General features: G+C 42.8%; 2 protein-coding genes across 6 annotated transcripts in view; one reads left to right on the forward strand and one right to left on the reverse strand.

The window, feature by feature from the left end:
- Positions 1–284: 284 nt before the first annotated feature.
- amacr (alpha-methylacyl-CoA racemase) lies at positions 285–8,659 on the reverse strand. Its single transcript, XM_030355358.1, has 6 exons — positions 8,543–8,659; positions 7,610–7,884; positions 6,535–6,678; positions 5,211–5,371; positions 4,283–4,469; positions 285–1,167 (listed from the first exon to the last, which is right to left on the reverse strand). Exons 2-6 carry the CDS (start codon positions 7,854–7,856, stop codon positions 758–760), a joined length of 1,149 nt encoding a protein of 382 aa, XP_030211218.1. The 5' UTR covers positions 7,857–7,884; positions 8,543–8,659; the 3' UTR covers positions 285–757.
- Positions 8,660–16,313: 7,654 nt separating this feature from the next.
- LOC115542882 (lysosome membrane protein 2) overlaps positions 16,314–17,607 on the forward strand; it is a 28,807-nt gene continuing 27,513 nt past the window's right edge. For 4 of the 5 annotated variants that reach the window (XM_030355365.1, XM_030355367.1, XM_030355368.1 and 1 more), the window contains exons 1-2: positions 16,314–16,474; positions 16,801–16,933. In XM_030355365.1, the coding sequence (XP_030211225.1) occupies positions 16,811–16,933 (123 nt within the window). In that variant the 5' untranslated portion in view covers positions 16,314–16,474; positions 16,801–16,810. Of the gene's footprint in view, positions 16,635–16,800; positions 16,934–17,607 lie in introns of all 5 variants that reach the window. The other variant, XM_030355366.1, reaches the window with a different exon arrangement.

Genomic DNA, 17,607 nt, shown 5'->3' on the forward strand with positions numbered 1-17,607 from the left:
CGTCTGATATAGTATGGATACTACTATGTATGATTACCCAATACATTTTGTTTGAACATGGGTAATTCATTATTTAAAATAAAGAGATGACATTTATTGTTAACAAATCTTGTTCCATGTGTCCTCAGAGCCCCTGCCCCTCAAAAGGTCTCTGCAGGGCCCTGATAATGGCATTGAAGCACAAAGGAGAGCCCCTATAGGACTTCTGCATATAATGACACAGCATGGTGTGAAGTGCAGAATGTCTTCACAACCCCATTTGCACACACACAAAAAACACATAGAAAATTTCAATACATTTTTATTGCTGGTTGAAAACCTATTTATGTATAGTATTTACAATATAACGTCAGGCAATGTTCCCGTACTTTAAGGCACTATTATTCAACAGCAAAAATACTAGCTAAATTTCAGAAAATGTTGATTCAACTAAAAATATATAATAATGCCCACATCCTAAATTACCGATGGTAACTTTTTTTTTGTTAAAGAAATAAGTGAACAATACAGTAAAATTGTTGTATTTCATTGTATTAAGATAAATGAAAGTACTGTCACATACTAAATTAGCAATTAATTAAAACAAAATATCCTCAGCCCCCAGAGGCAACGCTCCAATTGGCTGTGAGTTAAAAGCACCAGATGTCATTCTCCTTCGTTCTCCTTTACATAATTGCATTGGTGTGTCTTTGGTGTGACTGACATTCATTCCCCCGAAGTCGTGTTGGCTTGAGGAGCCACTTATATTTCACAGAGCTCACAGCTTTGCCTCGGGAACGTTATGCTCTATGGCACCTGCTGCCAGCAACCGTTCCACATCATGGCTTTTAAAGCCGTACTCCTCCAGAACCTCGCGGGTGTGTTGCCCGATACGAGGGTCCCGGTCCAGGCAGGGGTCTGCGGGGGTACGGGACAGAACAGGAGCGGGTCGGGGGCTTTCTTCCTCTCCAGGATCCCTGACGAAAGACCCCCGTTCCTTGTTGTGGGGGTGGGAGCTCACCTGGTCGAAGGACAACACCGGCGTGACGCAGGCGTCCGTTCCGTCGAAGATCTGCGACCACTCAGCTTGGGTTTTGGTGGCGAAACAACCCTCGAACACACGCCTGAGCTCCGGCCAACCGTCAGGACTCATCTGAGGGGGCAGGTCTGTGGCGTCCAATCCCAAGCCTTGGAAGAAAACAAGACGTTCAGAAGAAGTCAGGTGTCAGAGGCAAGCCTTTCAAAAAATATGATGAAGAGGAGCATTTCTTCAGTACAACGCCTACATTAGTAGTCATGTAAAAAAAACATGAAATACCGTTGGAGCAAAATGGGAACAGGGTATATGTAGAGATGATTCGACTCTCAGAATCACAGTGAAACTAGCAAATGTCTAGAAGATGTTGTTGTGTTGGCCCCTCAGCACACTTTCAGATGAGAATGGGAGCAGAGCAGTCTTCCGGCATTCAGGAGGACACATGTGATTTTAATTACCCCCCTAAATTCTATCACAACTCTCAAATGTATTCACAAACATGCTTACCCAGCAACAAACAAACAAACAACCCAATGTTTCATCCCTCGCTTGCCCCGGAATTAAATTGTATCTCAAAATTGACTTGTGCCTTATTGAGCCTCACTACAGCTCAGTGTACCACAACAAAGACCATTGATGGACAGCTCCGATATGAGCTAATAGGAGTCTTAAAGATTAAGCCTTGTGTGTGTGTGTGTGCATTTGCCTTTTAAGTTGCATTGGTCTAAAAAAAAAAAAAGCTTGATCCCATTCGTGGAATAGAATAACTTGGCGCCTAAGCTGTCAAGTTTTGTGACGTGGAATGATAAGCATGTAATGAGCAAGTTCAGGCTTACATCAAGCACTATATACTGCGCTGTAGGTGAAGTCGTTCATTTTCCCCCAAACTATTACAATCGATTTAAATGTCCATATTTCATCACTTGTCTGCATGTACGACAACAATTAATACATTGGGCGGACTACGATGCTGTAGGTTTGATTTTAAAGCTATAGTGCAATTTGTCGGAAATGGCATAACCATCCGTCAGTTATTACCGAGTTATTCGTGAGTGAAAACGCGTGCAGAATATTTGTTTTGCATTGACGGCGCCTCCCTCTTTTGGTTTGTGTTGTTATTGTATTAAAGATAAATGAAAGCAGTACTGTCACGTACTTCTGGGTAATTCATTAAAATTGTCTCCAGCCTCAAGAGGCTGCCTTCCTTTTGGCTGAGCGTTTGGAGTACAGTATGTTATTGTGTTTCTGTATGAGCCAATTTAGAATTCCAACCGCTCCTGGCACATTTCAGAGCATGTCAGGGCATCTCTCACCCGATTGGTTCGGGGAATGACAATGCGTCGAATGCAACTCGTGGAGTGGGGACACGTAGGGAAGGAGGAAGCAGAGAGGGAGGGGATCATTTTTTAGGTCGTTTCAAAATCGTGCAACTCTCTATTCTTACCACCAACAGTACCTTTAAAAACAGTTAAAGTAAAAATGATGCAAGAAATGTTTTGCCTCAATATATGACACCATGCTGAGAGCGTATGTACTTGCGGTATTGTTCAAGTTTTCTTTGGATAAAAGCATCCACCTAATAACACATTCAAAGGTCCAATGGCATGAAAATCTCACTTTATGAGGTTTTCTAACATTAATATGAGTTCCCCTAGTCTGCCTATGGTCCCCCAGTGGCTAAAACTTGCGTTTGTAGTAAAACGAGCACTAGATATCCTGCTTGCCTTTGAAAAAATGGAAGCTCAGGCGCGCTGATTTGGAATGTGGCCCCATATGTCGTCATGTCCCACCAATGAGACAATGAGCTTAGACCTTGCGAGCACCACATGTGTGTCTGTGTGTGATTACACACACTGTAACGCAAGTGTTGTACACTTCTTTGCTATTTGGATAACCGTTCTGCTGTTGGTGTTATGCCGCATAACACGTTGGTTCTCTGACGCCTCTCGCATTTCCACAACGAGACTGTAGTGGGGGTTCTCTCAGCCATCGTTGAGCCCCGCTGCCTGCTGCTACCACCGCCCGGTAGCAGGCAGCGGGCAGGTCCAGTCTACTTCAGATTGATGTGGAAGTGGAAGAACCAGAGACGGCGGAAAATCCGACGCAGTCGTTTGTGATTCATAATATCATCTGGAGGCGCACAAAGATTTTGCACATGATAATATGTATTAAATGATATATAGGCCTATTAGGCTATATTATATTATTTAGATAATAGAGCTCAGGACCAGGACTGTAACGCAAGTGTTGTAGGCCTACACTTTTTTATTTTGAAAACAGTTCTGCTGTTGGTGTTATGGCACGTAACACGTCGGACTCTCGTCTCTCGTGTTTCCACAACGAGACTAGTGGTGGAGGTTATCTCAGCCAGGAAAAAAAGGATTGGGACCGCCTCGGCGTTGCCCGACGCCCGCTGCAGGAGGCGGTCTTGCCTAAGCGCTGCCCACTGCCGAGACGGCGAGGCTCCGGCGGGAGAAAATCGCGGTCAATAATCGCAGGCAACAATCCCTTTCTCCTCCATGGCGTCGTTCAGACTACTTCATATTGATGTGGACGTGGAACCAGAGACGTCGGAGAACCCGACGCAGTCGTGATCAATAATATCTTCGGGAGGCTGCACAGCATTTGGCCGTGATAATATATATGATAGTTATCTATGCGTAATATGATATTATTTAGATATAGAGGGCCACACCCCCACCCTCCTCCTTGACCCGCCCCTCTCCTCCTCATTTGCATTAAAGCTACAGACACCGAAACGGCGCGTTTGGGTAAAGCTCAAAGTGCGACTGGCTCATAGTGGCTGTAATTCTGCACCACAGCTGAATTTCGGGAACGTCTTCAAATACCGTGTTGGGGCCCACTAATATCTATATTAAAGCATCCATAAAGTAGCATGCCATGGTACCTTTAAAGGTGACATATTATACCACCAGGTGTGAGTGTGGTTAGCCATTACAAGCCATTTTTCACATTTAGTAGTAGCTATCATCCAAAGTGACATTTATTTGTATACATCTTCCTTTAGGTTACGTAGGGTCAGACTGTGCCTCCATCACCTGGGCGAGATGAATGCACGCCTACCTCCCAGAAAACAGAGACCATGACAGAGACAGAGACAACGACAGAGAGAGACAGAGACAGAAAAAAAGACAGAGAGGAAGAGACAGAGACAGAGACAAAGACAAAGACAGAGAGTGAGTGACAGAGACAGAGACAGACAGAGACAAAGACAGAGACAGATGGTTTCCGTACGCTACAACGCACCGCGGAGCAGCTGCAGGTAGAACTGGGGCTCGATCGCCCCGACGGCCACGTGCTTCCCGTCGGCGGTCCGGTACGTGTCGTAGAAGGGAGCGCCGCTGTCCAGCATGTTCTGCCCCCGGCCGCGCTCCCACATGCCGATGGCTCGCGACTTCCATATGAAGGAGCCCACGTAGGCCGCGCCCTCCACCTGGGGGGGGGGAGAGAGAGAGAGAGAGAGAGAGAGAGAGAGAGAGAGAGAGAGAGAGAGAGAGAGACTAAAGACTCAGAGGAGATGCATAAGGCATTATTAATTTATAAATTATATAAATGGATTATTTTTTTTTAACATTTTCTTCCGGGGGGGGGGGGGGGGGGCATGGCCCCGGACCCCCCTAGCGTTGCTAGGTTACCAACTCACAGCACCACTGCTACAAAGAAATCTAGGGGAAACACTGATGTATGTAAATAAATAAACACAATTTTATCATATTCTTTATCCTTACTCTCCCAACCACAATCAGCAGCCAAACATGTTCGCCTTGATGTCAATAATTATCCAGGATTTGCCTTTTCAGTTTAGTTGACTTAGTATTTGCTGCTGTACACCTGAATTTCCCTCACGAGATTTATACAAGCGATATCGTATGTCTCCTCATTTAATAGGATTAAAAAAGAAGACGAAAGAAGTTAAAAAAGGAAATTAAAAATAATCTAATAAAAAAGCAGATAAGAAAAAGCACCTCCTAATTGCAGACAGCTGTAGGACCCTCTCTGTAGGAAGGAAAAAAGCCAGGGAACAAACCCTCCTACACCAGAAACGATCATGCTTCCTCAAGCAGACCTGACTGATCCTCACTGCATTCCATCACTTGGCCCGAGCCCAGAGCAGCTAACCACCAGCGACACGTACATACGTCTCAGCACTCAGCATCGTCTGTAGTGCACCCACCATGCTGGCATCGATCACCTGGCCCTGCCCAGATCGGGTGCGCTCCAGCAGGGCTAGGACTATCCCGAACGCACAGGTCAGGCCTCCTCCTGCGAAGTCCGCCACCAGGTTCAGCGGCGAATAGGGCTTGTCTCCGTGACGACCCAACCTGGACAGCAGGCCTTCGGCGGGAACATTGAGAGGGGAGAGAATGAGAGCACAGAACTGATGTTGACGTCGTTGTCGTTTGGAATTGTTATTTCAATATCATACCATTTTCTTTAAGCACGTCAGGTCCTGTCTACAAACCTAGCCCCAGATACAAACATTGGAAATGGTTTCAGGCAAAGTAGGGCAAGTGAATATTATTAACTTAAATGTAACCGCTTACATCAGCACATTCCTTTGAGATGACGTTCTAATGCCAACACTAACTGATTTGACATTTCACGCACTTCAAAATTAATCTTATTTTATTTAAATAATTACAATCAGCAAAACATTCTGCCAAATTATCCTGTGGCTTGACACTAGATATTATATGTGGTCCCAATTCAGCATGTGGTAGCGTTTGCTTAAAGGGGACCTATTATGCTTTTTCGACTTTTATGACCTATAAACGTTGGTATAATGATTGATAGTCATGTTTAACCAACCATACACAAAAAACTATGTAGATTTTCGGGGAACTCTTCCTCTCATCTGGGCGCTTTCAGCATTCTCTGTCAACGCTCGGTTTCGTCCTTCTCCGCCCCCTCGCCCCCCTCCTGCCAACCCAACTCCGTTGTGATTGGTTGCCTTCCTTGAAGCGTGCGCGGGGGCAGATTTGACCAGGCATATGGGGGCGCGGCAGGAGTGCCTCTACGTACATGATTTCCCGGAAATGTGAACAAGTGAATGTAAATGTAAATGCAAATGTAAATGTAAATGTAAATGAATCGCAAACGTTGTCCCGAGTGTTTAGCGCTCTGCACAGCCACCCCAAACTGTCAGCAGGGAATACGTTGAAATGCATGTACGTCATTATTTGACACTTTAGTATGGTTGAACATGACTATCAATCATTATAACAACGTTTATAGGTCATAAAAGCCGAAAAAGCATAATAGGTCCCCTTTAAAGGTTACACATTATACCACCAGTTGTGAGTGTGATTATCCATTACGAGACGTTTTGCTTCGCAAGTGGTTGTGTCCACACCTAGACATGCCCACCTATGATGTCAGAAGAGGCCGATTTTACAAAACGGCTTGCAACCGCTAATCACACTCACACCTGGTGGTATAAAATGTCCCCTTTAAACGAATGCATGTATGGATTTCAATATAAAACTCAAACCCATTACCGGACATGGCGAGGTAGTTTATATCGTGTCCCGCCGCCGTAGCGTATGGCCCACTCTGTCCGTAGCCAGTAAGCCGAGCGTAGATAAGACCCGGATTCTCTTTCAACAGTTTCTCCGGACCAAGGCCCAGTTTCTCCATTACACCTGGAATTTGGTTTGAAATAAAATCATAAATGTATCCCTTTATTAAGTCAATAGTAAAACTGCCATATCGTATTAAGAGTATAGAGCCTGGATTTGGGACGGCTGAATAGAGTCGCTAATCAGACACAACTGGGAACAGACATTCCTATCAAAAATGGAAGACATAAATTATTCTACTTCTTTCAAACAGGCTGAAGGGTAGAGCATCTAAAGGGAAATGAGAGATCAAAGTCAGATACAGTGGGACAATTTCCTTCATGCATGATTTAACACCAATGCATTCGGCAAGGATATTTGCCTACTAATGATGCTGAAAATTCTGATAACCAACCATAACTTTCCTAAACCAAATTTAACATTCCATTATACTGAACTGAACCGAAATTTACATTTTTCCAATATACTGAACTGAACCGAAATTTACATTTTTCCAATATACTGAATTGAACAATCCAATATAATGAATGGAATTTATGTTTACACTTAGACTTAGGGCATTTAGCAGATGCATTTATCCGAAAGCGACTTAGAATAAGTACCTTTGTGAAACAATATATTGCTGTCGGTACAGTAAGGATGTTCACAGAACCAAGTGCCAAGCACCTCACAACAATTGTGAGGTTAACCTAACAATTAAAGGTAAACATATTATCCCACCAGGTGTAAGTGTGATAGCCGTCAAAAAACAAAATGTGTTGAAAATCTGCCTCTTCTGACATCCGTAGTGGGCGTGTCCACCTAGATTTGTGCTAGACAGATCAGTCTGCCAGCCTACCCAGTGGACTGTAGAAAACGTTATTCATCTATCCAGCACACATTTAGGTGGACAAGCCCACTTGTGTTGTCAGAAGAGGTACATTTTCAAAACAGCTTGTAAAGGCTAATTACACTCACACCTTAACTTTCCAATTTCAGACCGATCGGAGCCTACCTTTACGATAGGGCTCCAGAACAACATCTGATTGCACACACAGCTTCTTGAGGATGCCAACGCCCTCCGGTGTCTTTAGGTTGAGGGCCACCGAGCGCTTTCCTCGCGCCTGGGTGTCCAGCGCCATGGCAGCCTTCGTCCGGTCCACGCGAATCACGCTGGCGCCAAAGTCTGCCAGGATCATGCCGCAGAATGGTGCGGGCGCCAGGCCAGCCAGTTCAATGACACGAATACCAGCCAGTGCCATTGGAAGCGCTGATAACACAAAGCAACGCCTGGGGAAAATACAATGACAACAGGTTAGGAAGATGAAATATCATGTCTTTGCCCGTTTTAAGAAGCCATAATAATATCACGACTTCCAACTTGAAACAGTTTGGTAGAATGCAAAGCTTTTTCATTTATATATATATATATATTTTTTTTTTTGATCTGGATAAAAAAAGTAATTTTTGCATTTGGCTGAGACAAGGACATCCATTAAGAAGGTCGACCATGTATTTATTCTAAATCACTCATTTCAATGGATCACTGTTTGACCCAGTAGCCTACTACCTAGTATGTGTCTAATATTTAACCGGGCTAGTCAAGGTGTCAGAATTTTACAACAGGGTCCAAAGGTGGTCTCCATACAAGCCAAATAAGTTGCAGTCGAAGATCGTTCCTTATTGTTATATAACACTATTGAAACGCCAATACACGTACCAACATATGTTCTTAGGCCTTTGTTAATGTTAAACTCATTAGAAATTAGCAACCGTGTTGACTATTTGACAACAATGCAATCGACTCAATGGCTGAGCTCCTCAATACAGGACTTTGTTTTGTTATTACACATACGTTTGCATCTAGCGTGTAGCATTCTGCATATATGCACCATGTCTACATGAATTGCCAACTGTAGATATGTTTATGAACTTAACCATTGTTTACCTTTAAGGAGATGTCAGCTCGAATATGACACTTGCAAACTGCAGCTACGGATCAGCAGGGCATGCGATTGTTTATTTGGAACATCAGACGCCACTTCCCTTGTGACGTCAGAGCAAAGCAGTGCTTTCTGGGTATCTGAGTATATATTGTAGGTCCCGCAACAATTTTTGAAAGAAAATAAAGTACCAAAAAACAAAAGAACGACTTAAAAAAAAATAAAACATTAACTTGTAGCCCTACATATTTAGAATTAAAAAATGTCCGATATGTAGTTCTATGAAGGTATTCAATTTTTGGAGATAAAGACTGGTGATTTGAAGTAAAGCCTCAAGTATGTAAGTTAGTTAGCCTCTAGTATGTTAATTAGCCTAATGGGTTGGTTACTCTAGTACGTTAGCTAGTCTTTTGTATGTAAGTTAACATCTAGTATGATAGTTAGATCCTAAAGATAGAATGTGATAGTTAGATCCTAAAGACAGTCTCTAGTAGGATAGTTGGCCTCTAGTAGGCCTATGTATTACATTTTCAAGGCCACTTTGCATATTGAGTCTGTGAGACAGACGTGCATGAGGACATGTCCTTTTTATATTACGTGTCAGTTTGACAGCAGGTTTCTGAAATTATCATTTTGGAAATGCCAACTGATATTAAATGTCTGAGACAGGGAGGCAGGGTGAGATTAAAAATAAAAATAAATCCAGCAAAGTGAGAGCACAGTGAATTCATAATTGCTTATTCTTATTCGCATCGAGTCAACCCTCAATCTGCCAAGACAAGATAACTATGTTCCTTAAACTTTTGGACCAGCTTCAAAGAATTGCCCAGGTAGTAGCAACTACTAAGTACACACAAACACACACCCACAGCTCTTGGCCACACACATTCATCTCCATCGCACAGCGTTCTTCAAACAGTGTTTTTGGGGTAATTCAATTTTTAAATCCACTGTGAACACCGGACACGTACAGCTATGGTTATCACACAGACACTCACCCACTCACTCACCCACTCACTCACCCAGCCACTCACTCACTCACTCACTCACTCACTCACTCACTCACTCACTCACTCACTCACTCACTCACTCGGACAAACCCACACACACACACACACACACACACACACTCACACACACACACACACACACACTCACACACACACACACACACACACACACACACACATACACACACACACACACACACACACACACACACACACACACACACACACACACACACACACACACACACACACACACACACACACACACACACACAGGGATCTTGGATCTGACAACACCATGGTCCTATGAGCAGTCTTTTTGCATGAGCTATGATTAAACGATAAATAAAGACATCTTTATTCAACCATCTTAACTCAAACCCATCCACCCGTCCATTTTAACCAATTGTGAATGGCCGTGTTGCCTCGGTTACGGGGCCTTCATGGATCAGTTGGTTGATTGGGATATTGTCCCCACTGGGGGCAAACATTGAGGCTGTGGAAGCTCCTTAATACAGTGGCTAGAATGGCATTGGATTTACATTTAAAGGGACACCAGTGATAATGAGCAGTGCTACAACATTAAAAGACAGAAAATAAACAAAGACAAACTGAATCATATATTCACCTCTTGCTTTAAATAATGCTCTATAATAAGACTATAACTAATAACTAACTAATCATCTTCTACAATGTCATTCTTGTCTTCAGCAACATAATGTTCACGCCTCCACCGTGTGAAGAGAACATGTCAATGGCTCCCCCTATTGGAAGTAGTTGAGTAATGCATGTTTTTTTTCTACATTCAAAGACTTCAGACTCGTAAAACAATGTATGTTTTCAAAATGTTTTCATTTTAAGTATATCACATGTTGAAAGATAGAAGAAACAGTACATATCCAATTTCATGGTCTTTATTTCTTATTTTGTTTCGTAAAGTGCACAGAGGTCTATTTATATCAATGGGCTCTACAGTTGCATTTTACTACAATGTGTTGGCTTTACAAGGATGAAGTAAGTTATAAGCATTTGTTTATTCGATTTTTTTATGCTTTACGTTTAGATATTTTTCTGTAAATATAAGGAGCAATGGACAGTAAATTGTATTCAATTTTACATGCTCAAAATGTGAAACATAAGCATAAAACAAAGACATACATGCTTATGATTTCGTTCTCAGTAGAGGCAACGTTTCCACGGTGTAGTGCAGCTGTTGTTTCATTAAAATAGACCTCCTTGCATTTGAATTTACTGGCGTGAAATTCGAACATCTAAAGGAGGTTCCAAAAGGTCAGGTGGGAGGTTGACCTGATTGATTGATTGATTGATTGCTGTGTCCGGCAGAAATGGCCACAGCTGCTTGTCATTCCCGGAGCCTTGTCCGGGCCAATCACAGCCTGTGACCCGTGACTCTCTGACACACTATTAGTAGTGCATGATCAGAATACCACATGCTCGCTGAGCCTCTTAGTGGACTGGGTTGGAGGTAAAACGTGAGGTAACACAACACATACAAGGTCATGCACTTTATCGTCAGGCTCCTCTCAACGGATTTGGATGAGGAAGAGATACAGAATGGGGTAATTTGTTCATTTGTGTCATCACACGATGCACCATTTTCACCATCTCCAGCTTTTTTGTATTTAGAGGCCAGTGTACAATTCAACACTAGTATCGAAATACGAGATAAAAACATTTGAGGGACCTCAAATGACCCAACGAGATATCCTTCAGCTACTGTCTCATCATTTACAGCTGTGCATTCTTTCCCCTCTCCCCACTAATACGCTGCAGACGGGTGTGGAGTTCTACGACCCTACCATTCCAGCACCAAAATAAAAGCCTGGGGTAATCATATATTATAGCCACAATAACAGAAGGTCTGTATGCCATAATACCCCACCAGACTCACAGGGCAACAGGTCTAGCCTGAATCAAGCATGCACTCATCTCGGAAAAGTTCTCAACCGCATGATTCTATACGTACAAAAATGACAGAGGTCAGGACCTTGCTGAACTCATAGCTGGCTACAGGCATGTCACTCCACCTCTACTTTGTTTCCTTTTGTTGTTACTGCCGATCATGTGAGAGTTATCCTATAAGAGTCATGTATATCCATTGTCTTATTGAATACATGCTTGGAGAATTGCTGCATGTGTCGTCCCATGATCATGCTCTAAAATGTAATCAAATCCTTTGCTGCCAAGAAGGGTCCCGATATAAGTTATTCTTCATTGGCTATATCCCCTATAGCATTAAATCAGATGTGTGATGATAGACCCTGGGCTATCATCCATCCAGAACACAGAGGAACACAACACTCTGCGGTGGAGCTGGCTTTCAAGTAGTGCACCCAGGGACTCCTTTCCCCGTGAAAACATTGTTAAAACACCCTCAGCCCTCAGCACAGTCTTGTATTGTGTTCTCGTAAACAAGGCTTCGTTGTTTGAGTCCTCTTGAATATGACCCTGCAGTTTGCGAGGGAACCCAGCCCCATATATCAAAGTCAAAGCAGCACCAGAGACCATGTTCATGGGAATAACCTGCAGGAAACATGCCGTTACGAGAGCTCCTAACTGGACGATGGATTGGTGAGAACCAACTGAGCGGTCTTGTAAAACAATGGGGACAATTGGGAAAACAGTGAAAAGGCCGAAATCCAGCTACAAAATCCGTCTAGCTCAGATGCATTTGGGGAGCACATTCATAATTTCTTATGTTTGTTTGTTTTTTGTCGTTTTATTAGGGCGTGTTTTTTTTATTACATACAATGCACAACTGCTGTTTATTTAAGGCGCTGTTGATTATTTATTCAAAACAGCAGTATGCAAAAGATAGGCCCTGTAGGTCGGCAGCTGTAGAGTCCAGGCCATGTAAATACGGAGGGTAAAAATGGAAAAACAACAATGGGGACTGGGGTCAATATTTCTTCGAGTTTAAGTCTTTGAGTCTTCAACCTTTCCCTAAAACAGCTCAAAACACTGTTGAGCTATTTTCAACAGTACAGTTTAAAATAATAGATTAATAACCACACTCACATTTTGATCAGCCTCCCTAAAGAGAGCTATTGAAATAAATCAATTCCAATAATCAACTAATCTAATAATTTTCCATTCAAATGTAGTAAGTGTACTAAATTTCGTTTTTTTGACGGGGCGGCTGAGGACACTTCCTCCTTGTGAACACACTGTTGATATCGGCCTAATCTCTTCTTTTCATGGGTTTTGTCGACAAGCGTAGAAGTCCCCTGTGGACCTTAGGAAGTGGACGCACCTAGAAATGCAAACATTTATTTTTCCATTACTCCTGGCCAGATGTTTTATGCATACTCAGCTTAATGCCTCATTCTTCTCCAGTAATAACTCATAACAAAGGAAAGACATTCATTCATTCCCAATGCTGGGGAATCTCAGAATAAGCATTCTTAATATACATCATAATAATAATAATAATAATAATAATAATAATATAATAATAGTTAATTGCATTTTTATAACACTTTTATTCACAAATAGTAAATTTGAGTATGTGTGTTCATATCACACATCATCCGGTACCAGTGTGTAGCACCCACCTGGATGAAACACTGCCGTCATCATGCACTCAAACCATACGATAAGTAAAATAAGCAAACATAAATACAAGGATATGATTCAATCAGATCCATGAAAAATGAATTTGTATACGTAGACTGGTGAAAAACAATGTTTCTACCTGCAGGCGCCTCCTTATCACTCTTCCCCTCACACCGCCTCTATAGGGAGATACAACAAAGGGAAGGAAACACTAACCACATCGTTTTCCAGGGACAACATTGACATTCCTTGGACCAGTTGTCACCATGTTATAATGGGGTTGCACTCACAAAATGTGGTCAAGAGACTATATCCTACTGCCACACCTCATATGGTGCATAGACATACAATATATATTGTATTGTATTGTATTGTCTATGTTTATATTGTATGTATATATACATACAATATAATGGAATGGAATAGAGAAACAATGCAATGCAGAGCTGATTTATTTTACCCGAAACAACATACAGAAGAAACAACCAAATAAGGAATAAAGAATAAAATATCTCTGTCACCACTGTTACGCAAGAACATTTTTAGATCACTTTGAAAAATCCACCGCTGAAAAGGGGTCAGTTTACAAAGTACCTCAAACGGTGCATTGCCAGCGTGCTCCGATCAAACACAAGCCCCCGTACCAGAGTCTTGACACTGAGACAGGTAAAGGCTGATGGAGAAGCAGCTTGAAGGTGAGACCCTTACAGAGGCAGCAGCAGAACAGTACAAAGCAGGATAAATGCACGAGACGTGGAGAAGATGGGTAACAGCTGTGCCTAAACCCGAGGAGAAGACCCCGACGACATCGCCTGGCCACAAAAAGAAAACGACTGGGATGAAAGAGAGAGAGAGAGAGAGAGAGAGAGAGAGAGAGAGAGAGAGAGAGAGAGAGAGAGAGAGAGAGAGAGAGAGAGAGAGAGAGAGAGAGAGAGAGAGAGAGAGAGAGAGAGAGAGAGAGAGAGAGAGAGAGAGAGAGAGAGGGAGAGAGAGAGAGAGAGAGAGAGAGAGAGAGAGAGAGAAATAGAGAGAAAAACATGCTGCACAGAAGGAGGATGAAAGAAGCCTGGGTTCCCCCGCACCGCAACACAAATAGCCCCAGGAGCTCCACTGGTTTTGAGCCTTGGAAGGATTCTCCCGGCCACGACATAGTGTATCTCCTCTAGAACCATGAGCCCTTTCAGTCGACCGGAACCCTGCCACCCTGTGCTCAGGCGCTGGACATCCATTAATTAACCCTTGCAAGTGGGATGGGCCAAAGGAGCAGGACGGCTGAAGAAATATCAGTGACCAGCTGCAAACGCATTGGAAGTCGGAAGTGAGGAGGACCCTCATTTTTTTGGTGGGGTTTGGCAAACCCACTGCTAGCCAGCCAGTGTTGGAAAGGAACTCTTATCCAGTGTAAGAACTGTATGGACTCACTCCAAATGGGAAGATATAATGTTTAGTTTACAGCCTTCTCTCATGTTGGAGCCCAGTCCAGTGGTGGTGTGACTGATACTGGAAATGGGATGAACAACATTTAATAGTAAGGGTGGCTGAGTTCTATGTTAGAGACCGCTATCCCCTCTACTTCTTGGTCTTCAAAGAGAAGAGGCTGAAGACCCTGGAGGCATTGTAATTGCGAGAGAACAGAAGCAGATTTGGGCAATTAATCATTGTTGCTCCACCCAGGGCTTAATGATCAGCCAACTGGTTTAATTGGTTTGGGAGAACTGAGACAACATGTCCAAGTCCTGATTGGTCGTCCGAAACTGTCGGCCTGCGGGTGAACTTCAGAGTTGAGACTGATGGAGGTCCTGAGCTGAGGAAGATGATGTCCATCATCATAGTGAGTATTACTGATTGTTTAGGGAGACTTTGAACTCAAAGGCCTTTGGGAAAGGAGGAGGACGATTGTAAACATGGTGGCGGTCACCTCAGGGGCATGGATTCCAGTAACAAAGTCCAGAGACAGTGGAGCCCAGGGCCGGAATTCTTCACTATCAAATCAGGAAAGGCTGATAGCTGATGGCCGTCCCCAGACAGGGACTCCAAATTCCAGTTCAAAGTCATCACCCCCCACACTCCCCCCACCGCCTACCATATCCTAGCAATAAACTGTACAACGTCCCAAATCAGATTTCTAAATCTTTATAGTTGAGCAAAGGCTGTTTAAATATGTGAGACAAACAGTAGCAGTTGCACAACTTGCAACCGTCGAGTTAAGCAATAGGAGGAGATGTCACTGTGAGTGAGGCCCTTCACTACCCACCCCACTTGGTGAAGTTAGAGGCAGCAGAAGTTAAGTTTAGTTACGTTTATTTGAAAGAAGGCCCAGTGCAAATTATTATAAACATACAATTATATACGTGGTATAAAAATGCCTGAAATAGCCAAAAGGCTATTTTTAATCAGAAGTCCCTGGCTAAATGTAATCAATGCAAAAGAAAAATAGAACAGTTTAAAGATTGGAACAGGACACCTTGTTGTGGAAAACAGTAAAAACGGTATGGATAAATAGAGCAACATTGCAAATAAATGTACAATTCGGAAAAAAAAAAACAAGACAAATATACACACAGAACAACATGCAAATAAATACACATTTGGACAAACATGCACACATCTACTTACAGAACGATATTGCAGACAAGCAGGACGCGTACGCATTTAGCCCAAAAAGGCTTTAGTGCCAACATGTGTACGTTTTATTCTATTGTTTTTCATTGGATATTGAAAGGTCATGAGAGTTTTTGTCATCTGCTGTCTTATAAACCCCCTATTCACACGATTCGTAATGGTTTCTGTTGACGAAGTGGCGGTGGAGCTTTTAATCGTGATTACATTTCCTCTTTTATCAGCTTAGTTGCACATGATCTGCTAGTTTACATGGTCAGCTAAGAATTGTTGATATGAAACAGGCTATCAGCTTACCCCAAAGTACAATTACATAATCTTTCGATGTAACACGTGTTCTGCAAAATTGTTTTCCAAGTAAAAGCTCCATGTTGATCAAGTTCAACGTAACATTTTTTGGGTTTGTGCACTCAAAATCAAAGTGGAGTTCAATCGCCTGGCTGTAAAATGCATAGGCTTCTAAAACAAACCGTAAAGCTAAACCAATTCTAAACCCTGGACTACAGGGCCGTGCTGCACTACTACTGTACCGTCTCCCCTGTGGGTCGTGTCCTTAACTGGTGATGAAGGGGTGACCAATCAACTTTTGCGTGACACTCTCCCGCGTGGGGGGCGTGTGCTGAGGGCGAGCCGCTCCATATAGCTTCAGACTATAGTCCAAGACCCTCAAGTCTCTCTCGGCAACCGCGTGGCTCTTTGCTAGTAGTTCTTCAGTTTATTATTAACTACAAGGTGGGTAACAAAACCGACCAAAGGGTGGCTTTATTTACACATGGAAGACGTTGGATGATACAAAAAAAAAAACCAACCACTTTTGGAGAGCATAATCAACGGGGATATAGAGGCTCTTTTTACAACTTTTGTTGCGGTATTGCTTAACTTGCGTATAACGGTAAACGGGGGATCCCACTATCTTGGAAAAAATAACGTATTTCGCCCCCATTGCTGGTTAATGGATGAACAAAAAACGCATTAACATACATTTTCTTCTTAATGTTGGTAAAAAAGAAGAAATACAAGACGACTACAAGACTTGAACCTCTTTTCTCTGTCTCCAGATCCATCAGCATGACGCGGAGGTCCTGTGCTCTCTGCTTGGTGGGGATCGCCTGCGCCAACATGCTGGTCATCGGGATTGGGTTAACGCTCTCTCACGTCTTCAGGAACATCATCCACAACCGTTTGAAAGGGGTAAGTTCTTTATGGCCTACTAAAATAAATCATCGATCAACAATGTTCAGGTCAAATCTGGAAGCGTTATAGATAAATACATACTAGCCAAAACGTAATTCTTTAGATCAACAAGTGGGGCATACCGCAATCTTGAAATAAGTATTGCTATTTGTGGGACCTTACGTTAGTCCGCTAATTGAAACTACTTTCGATGCAGGGTGTTGTAGGGTTGTTGTACTTGGAAGGCTTATTTTGTTAACCCAGGCCACCCATTGACAGGTTAAATCGGGTATCATGATTACAAAAAGGTGCTTATTGAAGAAGAGACGAAAGTCGTTCCGGATTCACTCAACAAGAAACGCATAATGAATGGGCTCGTAATGGTTTAGTATTTTGTAGAATATGCAATTTATTGCATTATCATTGAAGTGGTGTTGAACAGTGTTTGAATGCATGCATTGCTTTTAATTATATCTAGCCTACTGTCCTTCTTAACTAGACCGGGCATCTGACAGCAGGTTTAAACTAAATTACGAGTTTGCAATCTAAAGGGGTAAGGTCCTGCAGCTCTGTTCATTGTGTGTTAGTGGTGAGAGTGTGTTTGGAGTTCGACACTTTCAACAACGCTGCGGGTGTGTGTGATTAGAGTACACGCCTTTGCATGGCATTCCATTACAGTATATTTCTTTACA

Source organism: Gadus morhua, chromosome 4 (assembly GCF_902167405.1).
Source record: "Gadus morhua chromosome 4, gadMor3.0, whole genome shotgun sequence".
NCBI classification, from domain to species: domain Eukaryota; kingdom Metazoa; phylum Chordata; class Actinopteri; order Gadiformes; family Gadidae; genus Gadus; species Gadus morhua.